Source organism: Protopterus annectens, chromosome 3.part1, assembly GCF_019279795.1.
Source record: "Protopterus annectens isolate FY-2018-M chromosome 3.part1, PAN1.0, whole genome shotgun sequence".
Lineage (NCBI taxonomy): Eukaryota > Metazoa > Chordata > Ceratodontiformes > Protopteridae > Protopterus > Protopterus annectens.
The window spans coordinates 1,584,848,101-1,584,872,392 of NC_056732.1; the positions used below are offsets into that span (position 1 = coordinate 1,584,848,101).

Below are 24,292 nucleotides of genomic sequence, written 5' to 3' on the forward strand. Positions count from 1 at the left end.
CCGCATTTTAAAGAATGGTTACTAACTTGCTGAATGTTATGTACCATTTCCTGAACATATTTCTTGTCTAAAGGTTCATCAGAGGACAGTTTTTTGGTTAACTGGTCTAGCATAAATTCTTGATACTGGATCATATGAAATTGACAGTTCAAGGCCCTAGCTGAAAGAGTAGCAGAAGTGTAAACTTTTTTACCCCATCTCTCTAAGGACCTGGATTGCCTTTCAGAGGGGAGGGGATTTTTGGCAGAGGTAGTTGCTACAGCCTTAGGCCCCTGGGAAATAGTCTCAGGATCTGCAAAAGGAGCCTTGTATAAATGGTGATGTGTGTCCGGGACCCTGTAGTACCTATCGGGCTTAGCAGGGGCCGGAGCTAGTGAATCAGGAGCAGTACAAGCATCATTAAATGCATCATCTACAACAGAAAGAACTGGAGGTATAGCTAAAGGCCTATGTTGTGGTAAATGCAAAAAGGTTCTAAGCCTTTTTCTGGAGTCTGAAAAATCTTGGCCCTGCCACTGAAATTGTTCCCTCATAGCATGCAAGGTTTCCCCAAAGGAGAATTCCTCAGGCGGAGAGGCAGAAGGGATGGACTCTTCAGCATCAGAGTCTTCATAAGGGGAAAAAGGAGCCTCTGGAGGGTCTGTATTTTCTGATTCATCATAGGAATCATCTGTGGAAACTGGCTCAGGGGGCTCTGCTCTAGGCCTCTTCTCTGGAGGTGGGTGAGAGGCCCTGTCTGGGTGAGGTTGGGATCCCCGGATTAAAGAAATGAGATCCTCTGCTAAACTAAGCATTTGGGAACTGGAGCTAGGCCTGTGAGAGGGGGTCTTAGCAGGCACTGATTTAGTAGCTTTAGCTGCTTTAGCCCTGGCAAAGGCCTTAATGGACATGGCTGCAGGAGGCCTAGCAGCTCCACGTGCAGGGGTTGAAATATCCAAGGGAATAGTGTCAGATAATTCCTGAGAAACCACAACAGCAGGTTGGATTTCAGAAGCCGATTCCACCAGGTTGGAAGAGGCCTCGGTAGAAGGTATGTTTTCGGCTGAAGGAAGAACCGCTTGCTCGGTTTCAGCCGAAACCGAGACACTCGCGGTTGGCTTAACCGCGGTTTCGGCCGAAACCGCGGACCGTGAGTGTCGGTCCTTTTCCTTGAGTTTTTTGGATATTTGCGAAGTCGGAGGATCAGACGGCATAATATAAGCAAAATCGGAACTGAAAAACTGCTCAGCAAATTCCGACAGACGTCTAAGCGTCCGTCGGTTAAAAGAAGCAGAGGCTAGACAAGCTGCTACGTCGTGGTCTGGGCCTAAACAAGGTAAGCAGTAAGAGTGGAAATCTTTATGAGGTATTTGTTTCCCACAAGTTAAACAGTTATTCACTTTTTCTGACATCGGCTGAGGCAAGAAAGAGTCCCCAACGGGGTACTTAGCTTTTTAGAAGTCTTCGGTAGTAGTAGAAGTATTCGGTAGTAGTAATCTCTGGTTCTGACCGACCGGCACTTGCGAACAGCTTCTGCTTCGGGCGCCACGCGGCAAGAAAGACTGAGGAAAATGGCGTCGGCTGATGCCTTTATACCCGAATAACTGCAGCAATGACGTCGGGTGAAGCCAGACCCAGACTTTGGAATCCGGCCGACCGAAGGGCTGCCTGACGACAGGACAACCCATTTGTAAGGACTGCAGATGCATCCTTGAAGGACATCAGGTGGGGAGGACTCCCAGATACAGAGTCTCTGGTTGGTACAGAAACCTTTTCTTTAGCATTTTCTTAGCTTTATCGGAAGGCCTGGGTTCCCTGCAAGTGAAGGAAGTGGGTTTTGCCAAGTAATTATGCTATCTCAGTAAAGAAGTAAAGATCTGTCTATAGTTAATGATTTTACCTTGTTCCTGTAACTGTCTGGTCCATATGCTGTCAGCCTCTTCAAACAGAACCTCCTAATTTAAGGGACAATCCATACATTCTGACTTAATATCTTCTGGAAAGGGGTGAGAATGTAATGTATATACCTCAAGACAGAGCCTGTAGCAGCTACCTTGGAAAAGGCTTTTAGTGGATCACAGCTGCATTTTTTGCTGTGCCTAGCTACCTGGGTAGCTTGAGCCACCAAAGAAAACCCCACTGTCCAGTGTCAGAATCCTCGTGGAGGATAAGGTTTTATTTAAAATGCTGAGAACAGACGACAAATAAACATTTGAGTCTGACCATTCAGAGCTCTAAAGGTCAGAGCGTAGTACGTCCAAGCCTTTTCCCCTAGCATGTCCACTGATCTGCCTTTATCAAGACCCTACACAGACGTCACACAGCTATGAAGCAAATAGGAGAGAGAGAAATGGTAAGACAGAAACAATATCCACAGCACAACTGTGCCAACACAACTCAAAGACAGAAAAACACTACAGGTGAACAAGCCCCCAAAAAGTCTTTTCTTATACAGCACTGACAACCGTCTCAACAAAACTTGAAAGGTTTTCCTCGTTTTACATTCAAGACCAATTTCCAGCTCATTCCACGATTCACAAGTAGTTACTTCCACTAACCACCCTCCCAAGTATTGTGTTCTGACAACAAAACAGTTTAAAATTCCCAAAAATCTTTTACATAAAATGACACTGCTACTAGCACACATTCACACAAAGATTAGCTTACACGTTTTTCTTACAATTCACAAGTTGTTGGTCTCCCCTTTTTTAATGGAAAGGAGATTACGCTTCTCCCAGATTGCCCCTCAAAAAAGGTACTTGTCCTTACAGGAGCTAAACATTATTACATCGTCTCTGTGCATATTTCACAATAATTTAAACCTGAAACAATGTTTTATCCAATAATCTCTGGACACAGTAATTAGCATGCTAACTAACTAGTTTTACATAGTTGACTTTGCTCGGTACTAAATCCTTTTTGAGCAATGGCAAAAACAAGTCCTCCAAAATCAGATAATTAGAAGTTAAACAAAAATAAAGAGATAATCACATCATGTGACAAATCACTGTTAAATCCTCTCAAGATTTTACAATATGGCAAGTTAACCAGATTAAAGCTTTAAAGCTCTAGGTCATACTTCAACCCCACAACTATGCCTAAAGATCTGTGTAGCTGCTAATACAAATTTACATATTAGGTAAAATGATGCGACAAGATTCTGAACAGAAGAAAAATCAGCTTCAATAACTTCCAACAATATTTTTGCAAAGTGCATCTGTTTTCTAAGACAACGCCCACCTAGCCAAACCCAAGAGTCAAACGTACCATGATGTCTCCAAAGCGCTGAAAGAGTTTTTTAAGATCACTGCTGCTTGTTGTTTCTTCCAAGTTACTAACGAAGAGTGATCGGTTGGCTCTATAATGGTAAGGATTTATCCCTTTTCCAAGCAACCGCCCTTCTTCAGATTCTGAAAACATACAATGACACAAATGAAAGATCTTAAAATGTACAAAATTATTTTAACAGTAGGTCACTAAAGCATATACCGCAAAATTTTATCAAAGCATTAATGACAAATCACTTTCGCACTATGCACCGAACAAAATGAATGAAAGCAAAAGGACATGTGGTTTTAATTTACACCATAAAGTACAGTTGTGTACACTTTCCATGAATGTAGATGTTAGAGTGTACTCACTGTTACAGTCATTACATTTGGGTAATCTGCTGGCAGTTTGCCCTCAGTCAGCCTGATTAACAAAGTATTGGGACCTGCGTCGGTTGCTGTTGCTTCTTCAATGACGTTAGGTTGTCAGGGGTATAAAAAGTACAGTTTTGTACCTACCATAAATGTAGATGTTCGAAGATCTACATTGCTGCAGTCCTTACACTTGGGTAGTCCGCTGTCTTCGGTCGGCCCAAATATCAAAGTATAAGGCTGACGTCGGTCAAGGCGCTTAAGACTGACATCAGGACGTCAGGGTACAAATGCGCATGACCGACGTCATATCCTCAGTCTTTTCTTGCCCCAGATGTCAGAAGACCCTAAAAAGAAAGGCCAAAACCAAAAGACAACAAAACAACCAACCACCCTTGCACTAATCATATGTACAATATATACAATATCCACAATATTTACAACCCAAACCACACCACCGCCTCTAACTACAGAGGGGAAGGAGGGAAGGTAAATTGGACTGCAGCAATGTAGATCTTCGAACATCTACATTTATGGTAGGTACAAAACTGTACTATGTTCTTCATCTCACATTGCTGCAGTCCTTACACTTGGGTAGAATCCCAAAGCAGAGGTAAGGGAGGATGGCAAAACTATAAAGCATTAGGTGCTGCCAAAATGCCCTGTAATACTGCAGTGGCAAAACCAGCCCTAGATTTAGAGTAAAGAGGAAGGTGGTAATGCTTAGAGAAAATATGCACTGAACTCCAAGTGGCTGCCTCTAAAATATCTTTAGTTGCCACCCCCCTTAAAAAAGCTGTAGAAGTGGCAGTAGCCCTAGTGGAATGAGGCCTAATCCCAGCTGGAATATCCTTAACATGATGGGAATAACAGAAAGCAATACAAAACCCAATCCACTTAGAAATAGTTTGTTTTGAAACAGGCTTGCCCTGAGAACCCAGAGCAAATGAAACAAATAACTGCTGAGACTGCCTGAACCCTTTAGTTCTGCTCAAATAATATCGCAACTGCCTGTGTATATCTAAAGTGTGCAAAATCTTCTCCCCTTTATTTTGGGGGTTTGCATAAAAAGTAGGCAAATGAATAGTTTGGTTTAAAGCCACACTAGAAACCACTTTAGGCATAAAGGAAGGATTAGTACGCAAAGATACTCTGTCCTTATGGAAAATTAAGAAAGGTTCAACTGCCATAAGAGCCTGTAATTCAGCAACCCTTCTCGCAGAGGTAATGGCCAACAAAAAAGCAGTCTTCCATGATAAATATTTCAACTCGGCAGTAGCTGCAGGCTCAAAAGGTTGTAGAGTGAGTTTCTCCAACACAAAATTGAGATCCCAAGCAGGAGTAGGAGCTCTACGTGGGGGTCTTATATTCTTTGCCCCTCTAAGGAATTGCTTAAACAAAGGATGAGAAGACAATGGTGGGTCACAGTCATAGTGAGCAGAAATTGCTGCAGCATGAACTTTAATAGAAGAGAAGGACAAACCTTTGTCCAGTAACTCAGCAAGATATTGAAGAGCCACACTTAAATTAGGCATAGAAACATCAAATTCCTTTGCTGCACTCCAAAATAAAAATCTCTTCCATTTATCTGCGTACACTTTCCTTGTACTAGGCCTTCTGGCCTCCAAAATAACATTCAAAACTTGCTGTGGAAGCTGAGACCCTCCAGGGTTTAAAACAGAATATGCCAGGCTGTTAGGTGAAGAGAGTGAAGTTTGACATTGAGTAAATGACTGTTCTCCTGAGACAGCAGGTGTGGAATTGAAGGCAAAGGCCATGGAGGCTCCTGCACCAGACTTCTCAGTAATGGGTACCAGTGCTGTCGAGGCCAATCTGGAGCTATTAAAATCATCTTTGGCTTGTCCTGTCTGACCTTTAGGAGTACCTTTGGGAGGAGAGGCAGAGGTGGAAAGGCATACACATGAAGATTGCTCCAATTGAAAGAAAGAGCATCCACTTTCCAAGCTGTGGGATGAAACCTTTTTGTGCAAAACTTTGGCAGCTGGTAGTTTAGTGGAGAAGCGAACAGATCTATGTCTGGAGTTCCCCATGACACTGTCAATTTCTGAAATACATGAGGATCCAATTTCCACTCGTGGGGATCCATAACTGCCTGCTCAACACATCTGCTAAGGAGTTCTGTGCTCGGCAGAAACCTTGCCTGAAGATTTAGCTGTAAACTGAGAGCAGTCTCCCACAAAATCATTGCTTGTCTGCATAGAGGATAAGAATGTGTTCCCCCTTGCTTGTTGATGTACCACATGACAGTTGTGTTGTCTGTTAGAACCAACACCTGCCCTGGAAGAAGTAAATCCTTGAAAGCTATTAATGCAAATTGAACTGCTAACATCTCCTTCAAGTTGATATGTAGATGTTGTAGTCTGGCAGGCCACGTGTCTTGTATCCACTTTCCATTTAGATGAGCTCCCCAAGCTTTGTCTGAGGCATCTGTCGTTAGAATCTGACTCGCCTCTGGCCGGGCAACAGAGAGTCCCTTGTTTAGGTGACATTCCTGAGCCCACCACAAAAATTCCTTTTGAATGCAAGGTATTATCTGAATGACAGTGTCCATATCTTGGCAGTGCTGTGTCCATACATTTTTGAGATACCATTGTAGCTTCCTCATATGCAGTTTGGCATTGGGAAGCACCAGAATACAAGATGCCATGAACCCCAAGGCTTGAAGGACTGTCCTTGCAGTCAGCCTGGACTGATGAGACAATTGATGGAAGTAAAGGGAAAGATTCTTTTGTTTGTCCGGGGTCAAAAAGGCCATCTGGGATGCTGTATTCAGTCTCACACGCAGAAAGCACATGTCCTGAGAGGGTACTAGACTGGACTTTATTTCGTTCACAGAATACCCCAGGCATCTTAGCACTGCTATCACATATTGCAAATGATGAAGTTCGTCCCTTCCTTGAGCCAGAATCAGGCAATCGTCCAAATAAGGATAGATCTGTATTCCTTTTAGCCTGACGAAAGCTATCACTGGAGTCAGAACCTTCGTGAACACTCTGGGCGCAGTAGATAAGCCAAAGGGCAATGCAGAGAACTGATAATGAGAAGTCCCAGCCCGAAAACGCAGATACTTCCTGCAACTTAGCCTGATAAGGAGGCTTACCTTCATGTTCCTGAGATCCAGAGTCACCATCCAGTGATCTTTGCCCAGCAGAGGTAAAAGCTGTTGTAACGTCAACATTTTGAACTTGGGAATGTCCAGATAAGTGTTGAGGATAGATAAATCCAAAATTGGTCTCCACGTGTTCCCCTTCTTTGGTACTAGGAACAGGCAAGAATAAAATCCTAGGCCTACTTCTGGTAGAGGGACCGGCTGTATGGCCCCTATTTGAAGCAGCAGAGAAATTTGTTTGTGAGCCTCTATTCTTTGCTGAGGAGGAACGTCTGGCATGCCTTTGAAAGGAGGCAAGGTATGGAAATAAAACTTGTAACCTTGGTGTATGATATCCAATACCCATCTGTCTTGGGTAATTAAACTCCAATTTTCCTTGAAGAGTGCCAACCTTCCTCCCAAAGGTGCTGCCAGACAAGAAGGCTTTCTGGCAGCTGAAAAGGTGGGTCATTGGGCCTGTTTACGAAAGGACTGGCCCCTGCCCTCACCCGAAGACTGTGCAGGTGAACTCCCTGTTCTAGGTCTGAAAGAGCCCTGAGCTCTGCCCCTACCACGTCTAGATCTACCCCTAGACTGTGAATCATAAGAAGGGTACGTCCACCCCTTAGCAGGCCAATTCCTACTAAATTTCGGAGGCTGAACTTGCAAAAAATCTTTAACAGTCTGCATAGACTTAGCCTTGTCTTCCATTTTCTTTAAGACTGCCTCCACAGGTGAACCAAACAACACATCAGACTGTAAAGGAGCATCTAAAATCCTTGTCTTAACATGGTCAGATAAATTCTGATCCATCAGCCAGGCGTGCCTGCGAAGAACTGACCCAGTGGCAGCCACCCTAAACGAGGCCTGTACAGCACCAAACCACATTGCAAAGAGTGCTTACCCACCTGTTCAGAAACATGTACCAAATCTTGTAATTCTTTACACTCTATACCTTCCGCCAGAGCATCAACCTTAGACTTCAATTGAGAAAGAAGATAGTTTTGATATTTCAACATGTGAAACTGGCAATTCAAAGCCCTCATAGCTAATGTGAAAGAAGTATAGACTTTCTTTCCCCATCTATCCAAAGCCCTGGCCTCTATCTGGAGGAACCGGATTTTTTACAACAGAGGCCTTGACACCCTTAGGTCCCTGACTAACAGTTTCTGGGTCCGCCCTAGGACTCTTATAAAGATATTTATGAGCTTCAGGCACCCTGTAATACCTGTCCGGTTTAACAGGAGCAGGAGGCAAAGAATCAGAATTAAGTGAAGCCTCTGCAAACACATCTTCCACAACATCCAGAACAGGTGGTATAGCCAAAGGCCTATGCTGGGGTAAAAGCAAAAATTCCCTAAGCCTTTTCCTGGAATCAGAGAAGTCCTGACCTTCCCACTTAAAATGTTCCCTCATGGAATGAAGAGTCTCTGAAAAAGAAAAATCCTCTGGAGGAGAAGCAGAAGGAGTAGAATCATCCACATCAGAATAAGGAGAATACTCCTGCAAGTCTTCAGCCGAAGACTCAAACATCCGAAGCCTGCTCCAAACTCCCCAACTCTGGTTCCACCCTAGGCCTCTTATCAGGAGGGGGCAAAGAACCTCTAATCAAAGTAATTAAATCTTCTGCCATTTTAAGCATGTGCTTCTTGGGCACAGATCCTGAAGAACTAGGAGCGCCACCAACAGAAGCTAAACCTGGCCTGCCTCTGGGAGAAGCCTTAGAAAAGTACAGTTTTGTACCTACCATAAATGTAGATGTCCGAACTGGATAGCATCTGCAGTCATAACAACTGGGTTGTCCTGTCGTCAGGCAGCCCTGCAGTCGGCCGGATTCCAAAGTCCGGGTCCGGCTTCGGCTGATGTCGCACTTCACCCGACGTCATCTCTGCTGGTCTCCGGGTATAAAGGCATCAGCAGACGCCATTTTCTTCAGTGTTTCTTGCCCCAGATGCCAGATGCCCTTCCTGGAAGGCTAATTTTTGGATAAATGCCAATGTTTCCAAAAGGATAGAAGGCAAACTCAGAAAATAAGCATGTAAGTACATATATACAAACAAATACACCATAAGAGACTCCCCCCCACTAGCTAGCTATTAAGAGGGTAAATACCCTAGGAGTACCACAGAGGGGAAGGAGGGAGGGTAATCCTGACTGCAGATGCTATCCAGTTCGGACATCTACATTTATGGTAGGTACAAAACTGTACTATGTCCTTCATGGATGCATCTGCAGTCATAACAACTGGGTAGAATACCATAGCCAACTAAGGGAGGAGGAAAAAATTTAGATTATGGTGTGGTTAGGATCCCTTGCAGCACAGCAGTGGCAAACCCTGCTCGGGATCTGGAGTACAAAGGTAAGTTATAATGCTTGGCAAATGTATGCACGGAGGTCCAAGTAGCCGCCTCAATAATGTCCTAGGTTGCCACACCTCGTAGGAAGGCTGTGGTAGTGGCTGTTGCCCTTGTAGAATGAGGCCTTATGTTCTGTGGAATTGGTTTTCCATGGAAGGAGTAACAGAATTGTATGCAATTTCCTATCCATTTGGAGATTGTCTGTTTGGAAATTGCTTTTCCTTCCTTTCCTGTTGCATAGGCTACAAAAAGCTGATCAGTTTTTCTGCTACTTTTTGTTCTGTCCAGGTAGTAGCGTAACTGTCTATGTACATCCAAGGAATGCAGCATTCTTTCCCCTCTGTTTTGTGGGTTGGGAAAGAAGGTAGGTAGGTGGATTGCCTGGTTTAAAGACACTCTGGATATCACCTTAGGCATAAAAGTAGGATTAGTCCTCATGGACACTATCTTGGTGGAAGATTAAGAAGGGCTGTACCGCCATTAGGGCCTGAAGTTCAGAGACCCTCCTTGCTGAGGTTATTGCCAGTAGGAAAGCAGTTTTCCACGATAGATGCTGTAGGTCCGCTGTAGCTGCTGGTTCGAAAGGTGCGAGTGTCAATTTTTCTAGCACAAAGTTCAAATCCCAAGCTGGCAATGGTGGTTTCCTTGGAGGTTTTACATTCTTGATTCCTCTGAGGAACTGCCTGAGTAAAGGATGTGAAAAGACAGGTGGATCAAAGCTGTATTCTGCTGAAATAGCTGACACATGTATCTTGATGGAGGAATAGGACAGGCCTGTATGTAGAAGCTCTGCCAGATACTCCAAAATGTTAGCCATATCTATAATGACACATCTTTTCCTCTTTCAGTGCTCCAAATGACAAACCTTTTCCATTTTCCTGCATAGTTCCTTCTGGTTGAAGGTCTGCGAGCTTCAAGGATAATGTCTTTAACCCTTTGGGAAAGTTCTGGGTTAGTTGCTGCTATGTGATGTGCCATGCAGTCAGTTGCAACGTTTTTAGGTTTGGATGCATGATGCTGTAGTTGTTCTGAGGTAACATCAAGGGCATCAGGGGTATTGGCCACATGTTGTCCAGAGACATGCTCCTCAGTAATGGGTACCAGTGTTGTCTTGGCCAGTTTGGAGCTAACAGGGTTATCCTTGGACGTTCCTCCTTGATTTTTAGTAATACCTTGTGTATCAAGGGAAGAGGTGGAAATGCATATCCTGTTAGACCTTTCCAGCTGAAGGAGAGCGAATCCACTTTCCATGCAAGTGGGTGGAATGTCCTTGTGCAAAATTTTTTGAGCTGGTGATTGAGAGGGGAAGCGAATAGATCTATCTCTGGTGATTGAGAGGGGAAGCGAATAGATCTATCTGTGGACTTCCCCATTTCTTTGAGATGGTCTTGAAGATGTCCGGGTGTAGCATCCATTCGTGGGCATCCGATGTGGTTCTGCTCAATATGTGTGCTAGAGTATTGTCCTTTCCCGGTACAAATATTGCCTGTAACTGGATGTTGTAGCTGAGTGCCAGGTTCCAAAGCTCCAAAGTCATTCTGCATAGGGGGTATGAATGAGTGCCTCCCTGCTTGTTGATGTACCACATGACTGTGGTGTTGTCTGTCCTTATCAAATGGCCCTCTGAGAAATGGTCTGAACTTTTGGATTGCCAGTTTTACTGCCAGCATTTCTTTTAGGTTGATGTGCAGGTGGAGTTGATCCTGCGTCCACAATCCTTGTACGCATTTGTCCAGCATGTGAGCCCCCCATCCTAGGTCTGAGGCGTCTGTTGTGATGGTCTGGCTTGCTTGATAGCTGCGAAAGGGTAGGCCTGGGTTTGACTGGCATGCTTGTGCCCACCATAGGAACTCCTGTTTTAGGCATGGGATCAGTGGAATTTCCGCTTCTAGGCTGTGCCTGTGTTGGGACCATAAACTCCTTAGGTACCACTGTAGTTTTCTCATATGTAGTCTGGCATGTGGAACCAAGATTATGCATGATGCCATGTAGCCCAAGGCCTGAAGGACTTTTCTTGCTGTTAACTTGTTCTGTTTTGTTAGAGCCAAGAAGTAAAGAGGGAGTTCTTTTTGTTTTTCTGCGGTTAGGAATGCCATTTGTTTTACAGTGTCCAATTCCGCGCTCAGGAATGTCCTTGTTTGGGATGGTAACAGCCTTGACTTTTGCAAATTGACTGTGTATCCCAGTGCTTGTAGCAAGTAAATGACCCTTTGTAAATCTGTTGTCAGCTTGCTTTTGTTGTCCCCTTGTAGCAGGCAGTCGTCCAGGTATGGATAAATTTGGATTCCCTGTAGTCTGCAGTGGGCGATTACTGATGCCAGGCATTTTGTGAATACTCTGGGCGCAGTAGATAAGCCAAAGGGCAATGCTGAGAATTGATAATGCTCTGATCCTGCAAGAAATCTGAGGTATCTTCTGCAAATTGGTCGAATGGGGACGTGCAGGTATGCCTCCTTGAGATCTAGAGTTACCAGCCAACACTCCTTGCCCAGCATGGGAAGAAGTTGCTGTAGGGTCAGCATTTTGAATTTTGGGACAATGATGTATGTATTTAAGGTGGACAGGTCGAGAATAGGTCTCCAACTTTTTTCCTTTCTTGGAACTAGGAATAGTCTGGAGTAAAATCCTTTGCCTTGTTCTGTTATTGGCACTCTTTCCACAGCTCTCATCTTTGCTAATTGCATTATCTGCTGTAGAGCTTCTGTTTTTTGATTTGGAGGCAGGTTTGGCATTCCTCTTTTGACTGGTAGTGTGTGAAAGTGGAACCGGTAACCTTGGTGTATGGTTTGCAAAATCCACTTGTCTTTTGTGATGTAGTGCCAGTTTTTCAAAAATAAGGTTAATTTTCCGCCTAATGGAGCTGCTATTTGTTCCCTGGTAGGCGGATGTAGAGTTAAGTCACTGTGATTGTGCTGTTGTAGTGGTAGTGGCTGAGTCTGCCTCTGTTATTACCTTGCCACTGTCGTCCTCTGTAGGCACCTCCTCTGGATTGGTTTCTGCCTCTGGAACGTCTATTCCTGCCCCTTTGGGATCTTGTGGAGTCAGGAAAGGACCAATTTTTGGCAGGCCAGTTCCTGCTAAACCTTGGTGGCTGAACCTGCAAGAAATCTTTAACCGTTTGAACAGATTTTGCCTTTTCTTCCATTTTCCTCATTACCTGCTGGGCAGGTGTACCAAACAAACTGGTCTTATCCATAGGAGCATCTAATAACTTAGATTTAACATGTTCCGGTAAGACTTGTTCCTTCAGCCATGCATGTCTTCTTATCACTGTGCCAGTCATGGCTGATCTAAATGAAGCCTCCAGTGCATCATAGCCACATTTTAAGGAATGGTTACTAACCTGTTGTATGTTATTTACCATTTCTAATACATATTTCTTATCTATAGAGTAGTCAGAGGATAGTTTTTTAGTTAACTGATCAAGCATAAACTCTTGGTATTGTATCATGTGAAACTGACAGTTTAAAGCTCTAGCTGAGAGAGTAGCTGAGGTATAAACTTTTTTGCCCCATCTGTCTAAAGACCTGGCTTCCCTTTCAGAAGGAATAGGGTTTTTTGCTGTGGTAGAGGCTACTGCCTTAGGCCCCTGGGATATAGTTTCGGGGTCTGCAAGAGGGGCCTTGTATAGGTGATGATGCGTGTCTGGTACCCTGTAAAATCTGTCTGGTTTGGCAGGGGCTGGAGGTAAGGAATCTGGTGCAGAGCAGACATCATTAAAGGCATCGTCCACAACAGGGAGGACAGGAGGTATAGCTAAGGGCCTGTGTTGTGGAAGGTGCAGAAAAGTCCTAAGTCTTTTTCTGGAGTCTGAGAAATCCTGTTGCTGCCATTGGAATTGTTCTCGCATGGCATGTAAGGTTTCCCCAAAGGAGAATTCTTCTGGTGGAGAAGCAGCTGGAATGGATTCTTCAGCATCTGAGTCTTCATAATTGGAGAAAGGAGCCTCTGGCTGGTCTGTAATATCTGAGTCATCCGCAGAATCATCAGAGGACACAGGCTCGGGGGGCTCTGCCCTAGGTCTCTTCTCTGGGGGCTGAGAGGCCCTGTCTGGGTGAGATTGAGATCCCCTAATTAAGGATATTAAATCTTCTGCCAGAGTAAGCATTTGTGAACTAGAAGTAGGCCTGGTTGAGGGGGGTTTAACAGGCACTGATTTAGTAGACTTGGCTGCTTTAGCCCTGGCAAAGGCCTTAATGGACATGGCTGCAGGAGGCCTAGCAGCACCACGTGCTGGGGTAGAGACATCCAAAGGGATGGTGTCTGATAATTCACTAGAAGCCACTGTAGTAGGTAAAATTTCAGAGGCCGATTCAAGTAAGGTAGCAGGAACCTCAGAAGTAGTCAAAGATTCAGCTGTGCTTTGAACAGTTTTCTCGGTTTCGGCCGAAACAGACACTCGCGGTTTGCTTCACCATGGTTTCGGCCGAAACCGTGGACCGCGAGTGTCGGTCTTTTTCTTTGCGTTTCTTAACAATTTGGGTAGTCGGAGGATCCGACGGCATAATGTACGCAAATTCAGAACCGAAAAACTGTTCAGAAAACTCCGACCGACGGCTAAGCGTTCGTCGGTTGAAGGAAGCACAGGCCGAACAGGCTGCTACGTCTTGGTCTGGGCCTAAACAAGGCAAACAGTAAGAGTGGAAATCTTTGAGGTATTTGTTTCCCACAAGTTAAACAGTTATTGACTTTTTCTGACATCGGCTGAGGCAAGAAAGAGTCCCCAACGGGTACTTAGCTTTTAGAAGTCTTCAAGTAGTATTCGGTAGTAGAAATCTCTGGATCCGACCGACCGGCACTTGAACAGCTTCTGCTTGGCCACGGCAAGAAAGACTGAAGAAAATGGCGCCGGCTGATGCCTTTATACCCGAGACCAGCAGAGATGACGCCGGGTGAAGTGCGACATCAGCCGAAGCCGGACCCGACTTTGGAATCCGGCCGACTGCAGGGCTGCCTGACGACAGGACAACCCACTTGTTATGACTGCAGATGCATCCATGAAGGACATCAGAAGGAGAGGGCCTAACCACCCTAGGAAGGAGGGAGTACAGTAACCTGAGAAGCCCTTCAGCCTGACCTGCCTCCTGAGAGGCCACATCCTGCAATATCAAAGTCTCCCCTGGGACTCCAGAGAAGCCTCCGCGGAACCACGGTTCCACTGACGCCTCTAAAGAACCGGGCGTCCGCACGGACGACTCTTCTTGCCTGGGTTTAGCTGCTTTGTCTTTGCGCTTCTTGAAGAAGCGGCCGGAGCATCCGACGGCATATTATAATTGCATCGCTTCCCGAAGACCAACCTGGCACAATCTAACCTTCGCTTAATAGTGCGCTTATTGAACCTAGCACAAAAGCGACACCCAACAACGTTGTGCTCAGGCCCCAAACAAGGAATACACAAAGTATGATAATCTCTATGCGGTATCTGTTTCCCACAAGAAATACAGTTATTCACTTTTTCTGACATCCGGTAAACCACTGAGGCAAGAAAAAAAGTACAGTTTTGTACCTACCATAAATGTAGATGTTCGAAGATCCACATTGCTGCAGTCCTAACACTTGGGTAGTCCGCTGTCCCTCATTCGGCCCGAATATCAGAGTATAAGGCTGACGTCGGTCAGGGCGCATTTGACTGACATCAGAACGTCAGGGTACAAATGCGCATGACCGACGTCATATCCTCAGTCTTTTCTTGCCCCAGATGTCAGAAGACCCAAAAGAAAGGTCAAGGTCCAAACTCAAAGACCACAACTAAACAAACAGCTAGTCTAACACCAAAAATATGTATAATATATACAATATATACAAAATGCAATATACAAAATGCAGTTAACCTCAGATGGATAACCCAACCCACACAACCACCTCAAACAACAGAAGGGAAGGAGGGAGGGTAAATTGGACTGCAGCAATGTGGATCTTCGAACATCTACATTTATGGTAGGTACAAAACTGTACTATGTTCTTCATCTCACATTGCTGCAGTCCTAACACTTGGGTAGAATCCCAAAGCAGAGGTAAGGGAGGATGGCTAAACTATAATGAAGCAGGAGCTGCCAAAATGCCCTGCAACACAGCAGTGGCAAAACCAGCCCTGGATTTAGAGTACAAGGGAAGGTGGTAATGCCTAGAGAAGGTATGCACTGAACTCCAAGTGGCTGCCTCCAAAATATCCTTAGTAGCCACCCCTCAAAAAGCTGTTGAAGTGGCAGTAGCCCTAGTGGAATGAGGTCTAATCCCAGCTGGAATCTCTTTGCCATGATGGGAATAACAGAAAGCAATGCAAAATCCAATCCACTTAGAAATAGTTTGTTTTGACACAGGCTTGCCCTGAGAGCACAAAGCAAAAGAAACTAATAACTGCTGAGATTGTCTGAACCCTTTAGTTCTGTCCAAATAATATCGCAACTGCCTGTGAACATCTAAGGTGTGCAAAATCTTTTCCCCCTTAGTTTGGGGATTTGCATAAAAAGTAGGCAAATGAATAGTTTGGTTTAAAGCCACACTAGAAACCACTTTAGGCATAAAGGAGGGATTGGTACGTAAAGATACCCTATCCTTGTGAAAAATTAAGAAAGGCTCAACTGCCATAAGGGCCTGCAATTCAGAAACCCTTCTTGCAGAGGTAACGGCCAACAAAAAAGCAGTCTTCCATGACAAATATTTCAACTCAGCAGTAGCTGCAGGCTCAAAAGGTTGTAGAGTGAGTTTCTCCAACACAAAATTGAGATCCCAAGCAGGAGTAGGAGCTCTTCGTGGGGGTCTTATATTCTTTGCCCCTCTGAGAAATTGCTTAAATAAAGGATGAGAAAACAATGGTGGGTCACAATCGTAGTGAGCTGAAATGCTGCAGCATGAATCTTAATAGAAGAGAAGGACAAACCTTTGTCCAATAACTCAGTAAGATATTGAAGAGCCACACTTAAATCAGGCTCAGAAACATCCAAATCCTTAGCTGCACTCCAAAATAAAAATCTCTTCCATTTATCTGCGTACACCTTCCTTGTACTAGGCCTTCTAGCTTCCAAAATCACATTCAAAACTTGTTGTGGAAGTTGAGACCTTCTATGGTTTAAAACAGAATATGCCATGCTGTTAGCTGAAGAGAGTGAAGTTTGACATTGAGGAAATGACTGTCCTCCTGGGACAACAGATGTGGCATCTAAGGCAAAGGCCATGGAGGCTTCCGTACTAGACTTCTCAGTAGTGGGTACCAGTGCTGTCGAGGCCAATCTGGAGCTATCAAAATCATCCTTGGCTTGTCCTGTCTGACCTTCAGAAGTACCTTTGGGAGGAGAGGCAGAGGTGGAAAGGCATACACATGAAGATTTTTCCAACTGAAAGAAAGAGCATCCACTTTCCAAGCTGTGTGATGAAACCGCTTTGTGCAAAACTTTGGCAGCTGGTTGTTTAGTGGAGAAGTTTAACAGATCTATGTCTGGAGTTCCCCAGGACACTGTCAATTTCTGAAATACATGAAGATCCAGTTTCCACTTGTGGGGATCCATGATTTGTCTGCTTAACACATCTGCTAAGGAGTTCTGTGCTCCCGGCAGAAACCTTGCCTGAAGACTTAGTTGTAAACTGAGAGCAGTCTCCCACAAAATCATTGCTTGCCTGCATAGAGGATAAGAATGTGTTCCCCCTTGCTTGTTGATGTACCACATGACAGTTGTGTTGTCTGTTAGAATCAACACCTGCCCTGGAAGAAGTAAATCCTTGAAAGCTATTAATGCAAACTGGACTGCTAACATCTCCTTCATGTTGATATGTAGATGTTGTAGTCTGGCAGGCCACTTGTCTTGTATCCACTTTCCGTTTAGATGAGCTCCCCAAGCTTTGTCTGAGGCATCTGTCGTTAAAATCTGACTCACCTCTGGCCGGGTCACAGAGAGTCCCTTCTTTAGGTGACATTCCTGAGCCCACCACAAAAATTCCTTTTGAATGCAAGGTATTATTTGAATGACAGTGTCCAAATCCTGGCAGTGCTGTGTCCATACATTTTTGAGATACCATTGTAGCTTCCTCATATGCAGTTTGGCATTGGGAAGCACCAGAATACAAGATGCCATGAACCCTAAGGCTTGAAGGACTGTCCTTGCAGTCAGCCCGGACTGATGAGATAGCTGATGGAAGTAAAGGGATAGACTCTTTTGTTTGTCCGGGGTTAAAAAGGCCATCTGGGATGCTGTATTCAGTCTCACACCCAGAAAGCACATGTCTTGAGAGGGTACTAGACTGGACTTTATTTCGTTCACAGAATACCCCAGGCATCTTAGCACTGCTATCACATATTCCAAATGATGAAGAAGCTCTTCCCTTCCTTGAGCCAGAATCAGGCAGTCGTCCAAATAAGGATAGATCTGTATTCCTTTTAGCCTGAAGAAAGCTATCACTGGAGCTAGAACTTTCGTGAACACTCTGGGCGCAGTAGATAAGCCAAAGGGCAATGCAGAGAACTGATAGTGAGAAGTCCCAGCTCGAAACAGATACTTCCTGCAACTTAGTCTGATAGGAACATGAAGGTAAGCCTCCTTGAGATCCAAAGTTACCATCCAATGATCTTTGCCCAGCAGAGGCAAAAGCTGCTGCAACGTCAACATTTTGAACTTGGGAATGTCCAGATAAGTGTTGAGGATAGACAAATCCAAAATTGGTCTCCACGTGTTCCCCTTCTTTGGGACTAGGAACAGGCGAGAATAAAATCCTAGACCCCTTTCTGGCAAAGGAACCGGCTGTATGGCCCCTATTTGGAGTAGCAGTGAAATTTGCTTGTGAGCCTCTATTCTTTGTTGAGGAGGAATGTCTGGCATGCCTTTGAAAGGAGGCAAGGTATGGAAATAAAATCTGTAACCGTGATGTATGATATCCAGTACCCATTTGTCTTGGGTAATCAAACTCCAATTTTCTTTGAAAAGTGCCAACCTTCCTCCCAAAGGTGCTGCCAGGCGAGAAGGTTCTGGCAGCCGAAAAGGTGGGTCATTGGGTCTGTTTACGAAAGGACTGACCCCTGCCCTCACTTGAAGACTGTGCAGGAGAACTCACTGTCCTGGGCCTGAAAGAGCCCTGACCTCTGCCCCTGCCACGTCTAGATCTACCCCTAGACTGGGAATCATAAGAAGGATACGTCCACCCTTTAGTAGGCCAATTTCTACTAAACTTTGGAGGCTGAACCTGCAAAAAATCTTTAACAGTCTGCATAGACTTAGCTTTATCTTCCATTTTCTTTAAAACTGCCTCAACAGGAGAACCAAACAAGACATCAGATTGCAAAGGGGCATCCAAAATCCTAGTTTTAACATGGTCTGATAAATTTTGATCCCTCAGCCAGGCATGCCTGCTTAGAACTGACCCAGTGGCAGCCACCCTAGACGAGGCCTGTACAGCATCAAAACCACAATGCAAAGAATGCTTACCCACCTGCTCAGAAACATGCACTAAATCTTGTAACTCTTTACAGTCAATACCTTCCGCCAGGGCATCAACCTTAGATTTCAACTGAGAAAGGAGATAATTTTGATATTTCAACATGTGAAACTGGCAATTCAAAGCTCTCATGGCTAGAGTGGAAGAAGTATAAACTTTCTTTCCCCATCTATCCAAGGCCCTGGCCTCTATCTGCAGGAACCGGATTTTTGACTACAGAAGCCTTAACACCCTTAGGCCCCTGGCTAACAGTTTCTGGGTCTGCCCTAGGACTCTTAAAAAGATACTTATGAGCTTCAGGCACCCTGTAATACCTATCCGGTTTAACAGGAGCAGGAGGCAAAGAATCAGGATTAAGAGAAGCCTCCGCAAACACATCTTCCACCACATTCAGAACAGGAGGAATAGCTAAAGGCCTATGCTGGGGTAAAAACTAAAATTCCCTAAGCCTTTTCCTGAATCAGAGAAATCCTGACCTTCCCATTTAAAATGCTCTCTCATGGAGTGAAGGGTCTCTGAAAAAGAAAAATCCTCAGGAGGAGAAGCAGAAGGAGTGGAATCATCCATATCAGAATCAGAATAATGAGAATACTCCTGCAAGTCTTCAGCCAAGACTCAGACACATCCAAGCCTGCTCATAATTCCCCAACACAGGTTCCATCCTAGGCCTCTTATCAGGAGGGGGCATAGAGCCTCTAATTAAAGTAATTAAATCCTCTGCCATTTTGAGCATGTGCTTCTTGGGCACAGCACCTGAAGAACTGGGAGTGACACCCACCGAAGCTAAAGTAGATCTGCCTCTAGGAGAAGCCTTGGAAGCAGAAAGAGAGGGCCTAGACCCCTTAGAAAGGGAGGGGAGTACAGTTACTTGAGAAGCCCCTACAGCCTGCCCTGCCTCCTGGGAGGCCACATCCTGTAAAATCAAAGTTTCTCCCTGGGTCTCCAGAGAGGCCTCCGTCAGAACCACCGGTTCCACTGACACCTCTAAAGAAAGTACAGTTTTGTACCTACCATAAATGTAGATGTTCGAGGATCCACATTGCTGCAGTCCTAACCATTGGGTAGTCCGCTGTCCAGTCGGCCCGAATACCAAAGTATATGGCTGACGTCGGTCAAGGCGCATTAGACTGATGTCAGGACGTCAGGGTACTAATGCGCATGACCGATGTCATATCCTCAGTCTTTTCTTGCCCCGGATGTCAGAAGACCCTAAAAAGACAAGGCCCAAACCAAAACACCAAAAAGCCCTGCATCAAACGCCCTGCATCAAACATATACAATATATACAAATGTACAAGAATATATATATATATATATATATATATATATATATATATATATAGCCCACACCACCACCCCTAAACACAGAGGGGAAGGAGGGAGGGTAAATTGGACTGCAGCAATGTGGATCCTCGAACATCTACATTTATGGTAGGTACAAAACTGTACTATGTTCTTCATTCCACATTGCTGCAGTCCTAACCATTGGGTAGAATCCCAAAGCAGAGGTAAGGGAGGCTGGCAAATCATAAGGAAGCAGGAGCTGTCAACATGCCTTGCAAAATAGCTGTGGCAAAACCAGCCCTAGATTTAGAGTAGAGAGGAAGGTGGTAATGCTTAGAGAAAGTATGCACTGAACTCCAAGTAGCTGCCTCCAAAATTTCCTTAGTTGCCACCCCCCTTAGAAATGCTGTTGAAGTGGCAGTAGCCCTAGTGGAATGAGGCCTAATCCCAGCTGGAATCTCCTTGCCATGATGGGAGTAACAAAATGAAATGCAAAACCCAATCCACTTAGAAATAGTTTGCTTAGATACAGGCTTGCCCTGAGAACTCAAAGCAAAAGAAACAAACAATTGCTGAGACTGCCTGAAATCCTTAGTCCTGCTTAAATAATAACGCAACTGCCTATGTACATCTAAAGTGTGTAAAATCTTTTCCCCCTTATTTTGGGGATCTGCATAGAAAGTAGGCAAATGAATAGTTTGGTTTAAAGCCACACTAGAAACCACCTTAGGCATAAAGGAAGGATTAGTACGTAATGATACCCTATCCTTATGGAAAATCAAAAAAGGCTCTACTGCCATAAGGGCCTGCAACTCAGAAACCCTTCTTGCAGAAGTAATAGCCAACAGAAAAGCAGTCTTCCATGACAAGTATTTCAATTCAGCAGTAGCCGCAGGCTCAAAAGGTTGTAGAGTAAGTTTTTCCAACACAAAATTGAGATCCCAAGCAGGAGTAGGAGCTCTACGGGGGTCTTATATTCTTTGCCCTCTAAGAAACTGCTTGAACAAAGGATGCGAAAACAATGGTGGGTCACAATCATAGTGAGCTGAAATTGCTGCAGCATGAATCTTAATGGAAGAGAAGGACAAACCTTTGTCCAATAACTCAGTAAGATATTGAAGAGCCACACTCAAATTAGGCTCAGAAATCTCCAAATTCTGTGCTGCACTCCAAAATAAAATCTCTTCCATTTTTCTGCATTACACTTTCCTTGTACTAGGTCTTCTAGCTTCCATAATCACATTTAAAACTTGTTGAGGAAGTTGAGACCTGCTGTGTTTCAACACAGAATATGCCAGGCTGTTAGATGAAGAGAGTGAAGCTTGACATTGAGCAGGTGACCTTCTCTCTGAGACAACAGGTGAGGAATCAAGGGTAAAGGCCATGGAGGCTTCCTTACCAGACTCCTCAGTAATGGGTACCAGTGCTGCCGAGGCCAATCTGGAGCTATTAAAATCATCCTTGGCTTGTCTTGTCTGACCTTTAGAAGCACTTTTGGAAGAAGAGGCAGAGGTGGAAACGCATACACATGAAGATTTTTCCAACTGAAAGACAGAGCGTCCACTTTCCAAGCTGTGTGATGAAACTTCTTTGTGCAAAACTTTGGCAGCTGGTGGTTTAGTGGAGAAGCGAACAGATCTATGTCTGGAGTTCCCCATGACACTGTCAACTTTTGAAATACATGAAGATCCAGTTTCCACTCGTGGGGATCCATGATTTGTCTGCTTAACACATCTGCTAAGGAGTTCTGTGCTCCCGGCAGAAACCTTGCCTGAAGAGTTAGTTGCAAGCTGAGCGCAGTCTCACATAAAATCATTGCTTGCCTGCACAATGGGTAAGAATGTGTTCCCCCTTGTTTGTTGATGTACCACATGACAGTCGTGTTGTCTGTTAGAATCAACACCTGCCCTGGAAGAAGTAACTCCTTGAAAGTCATTAATGCAAACTGAACTGCTAACATCTCCTTCATGTTGATATGTAGATGCTGTAGTCTGGCAGGCCACTTGTCTTGTATCCACTTTCCATTTAGATGAGCTCCCCAAGCAATGTCCGAGGCATCTGTCGTTAAAATCTGACTCTCCTCTGGCCGGGTCACAGAGAGTCCCTTGTTTAGGTGACATTCCTGAGCCCACCACAACAATTCTTTTTGAATGCAAGGTATTATTTGAATGACAGTGTCCAAATCCTGGCAGTGCTGTGTCCACACATTTTTGAGATACCATTGCAGCTTCCTCATATGCAGTTTGGCATTGGGAAGCACCAGAATACAAGATGCCATGAACCCTAAGGCTTGAAGGACTGTCCTTGCAGTCAGCCCGGACTGAAAAGTTAGTTGATGGAAGTAACTGGAAAGATTCTTTTGTTTGTCCGGGGTTAAAAAGGCCATCTGGGCTGCTGTATTCAGTCTCACACCCAGAAAGCACATGTCTTGAGAGGGTACTAGACTGGACTTTATTTCGTTCACAGAATACCCTAGGCATCTTAGCACTGCTATGACATTCCAGATGCTGTAGAAGGTCTTCCTTTTCTTGAGCCAGAATCAGGCAGTCGTCCAAGTAAGGATAGATTTGAATTCCTTTTAGCCTGAAGTAAGCTATCACTGGAGCCAGAACCTTTGTGAATACTCTGGGCGCAGTAGATAAGCCAAAGGGCAATGCAGAGAACTGATAATGAGAATTTCCAGCTCGAAAACGCAGATACTTCCTGCAACTTAGTCTTATAGGCACATGAAGGTAAGCTTCCTTGAGATCTAAAGTTACCATCCAATGATCTTTGCCCAGCAGAGGTAAAAGCTGTTGTAACGTCAACATTTTGAACTTGGGAATGTCCAGATAAGTGTTCAGAATAGATAAATCCAAAATTGGTCTCCACATGTTCCCCTTCTTTGGTACTAGGAACAGGCGAGAATAAAATCCTTAGGCCCCTTCTGGTACAGGGACGGGCTGAACGCCCCCCACTTGGAGAAACAGAGAAATTTGCTTGAGAGCCCTTTCCTTGGAGGAGGCCTGGCATGCCTTTGAAGGGGCAATGTATGGAATAAAACCTGTAACCGTGGTGAATGATATCCAACGAACACCCATCTGTCTTGAGTGATTCCCAATTTTCTTTGAAAAGAGACAGTCTTCCTCCCAAAGGAGCTGCCAGACGAGAATCTACTGGCAGCTGAAAAGGCAGGTCATTGGGTCTGTTCTGAAAGGACTGACCCCTGCCCTCACCAGAAGTCTGAGCAGGTGAACTCCTGTTCTAGGCCTAAAAGAACCAGAACCTTGAGCTCTGCCCTACCACGCCTAGACCTACCCCTAGACTGGGAATCATAAGCAGGATATGTCCATCCTTAGTAGGCCAATTTCTACTAAACACTTGGTGGCTGCACCTGCAAAAATCTTTAACAGTTTGCATAGACTTAGCTTTGTCCTCCATTTTCTTTAAAACTGCTTCCACAGGCGAACCAAACACCACATCAGACTGTAAAGGAGCATCCAAAATCCTTGTCTTAACATGCTCTGCTAAATTCTGATCCCTCAACCAGGCATGCCTGCGAAGAACAGAACTAGTGGCAGCCACCCTCGAGGAGGCCTGCACAGCATCAAAACCACATTGCAAAGAATGCTTACCCACTTGTTCAGACACATGAACTAAATCCAGCAACTCTTTACACTCTATGCCTTCCGCCAAAGCATCCACCTTAGATTTCAATTGTGAAAGGAGATAATTTTGATATTTTAGCATGTGAAACTGACAATTCAACGCCCTCATGGCTAAAGTGGAAGAAGTATACACTTTCTTTCCCCATCTATCCAAAGCCCTTGCCTCTTTATCAGTGGGAACAGGATTTTTAACAGAGGCCTTAACACCTTTAGGCCCCTGAGAAACAGTTTCCGGGTCTGCCCTAGGACTCTTAAAAAGATACTTATGAGCTTCAGGCACCCTATAGTACCTATCAGGTTTAACAGGGGCAGGAGGCAAAGAATCAGGGTTCAAGGAAGCCTCTGCAAAAACATCTTCCACCACATTCAACACAGGAGGAATAGCTAAGGGCCTATGCTGGGGTAAAAACAAGAATTCCCTAAGCCTTTTCCTGGAAACAGAGTAATCTTGGCCTTCCCATTTAAAGTGCTCCCTCATGGAATGCAGAGTCTCTGAAAATGAGAAATCCTCAGGAGGAGAAGCTGTAGGAGTGGAATCATCCACATCAGAATCAGAATAAGGAGGAAACTCCTGCAAGTCTTCCGCAGAAGACTCAGAAGCCTCTGAACACTGTTCAAAACTCTCAAACTCAGGTTCCACCCTAGGCCTCTTATCCGGAGGGGGCATAGAACCTCTAATCATACTAATCAAATCTTCTGCCATTTTAAGCATATGTTTCTTAGGCACAGAACCTGAAGTGCCAGGAGAAGCCCCCACTGAAGCTAAACTTGGCCTACCTCTCAAAGAAGTTTTGGAAACAGAAGGAGAGGCTCTAACTACCTTGGGAAGAGAGGGAAGAACAGTTACCTGAG

General features: G+C 44.7%; 1 protein-coding gene across 1 annotated transcript in view; it reads right to left on the reverse strand.

The window, feature by feature from the left end:
- Positions 1–24,292, reverse strand: part of LOC122797816 (msx2-interacting protein-like) — a 222,269-nt gene that overhangs the window by 103,621 nt on the left and 94,356 nt on the right. Inside the window, exon 3 of the mRNA XM_044066338.1 lies at positions 3,247–3,389. Coding sequence (XP_043922273.1) covers positions 3,247–3,389 — 143 coding nt within the window. The remainder of the gene's footprint in view (positions 1–3,246; positions 3,390–24,292) is intronic.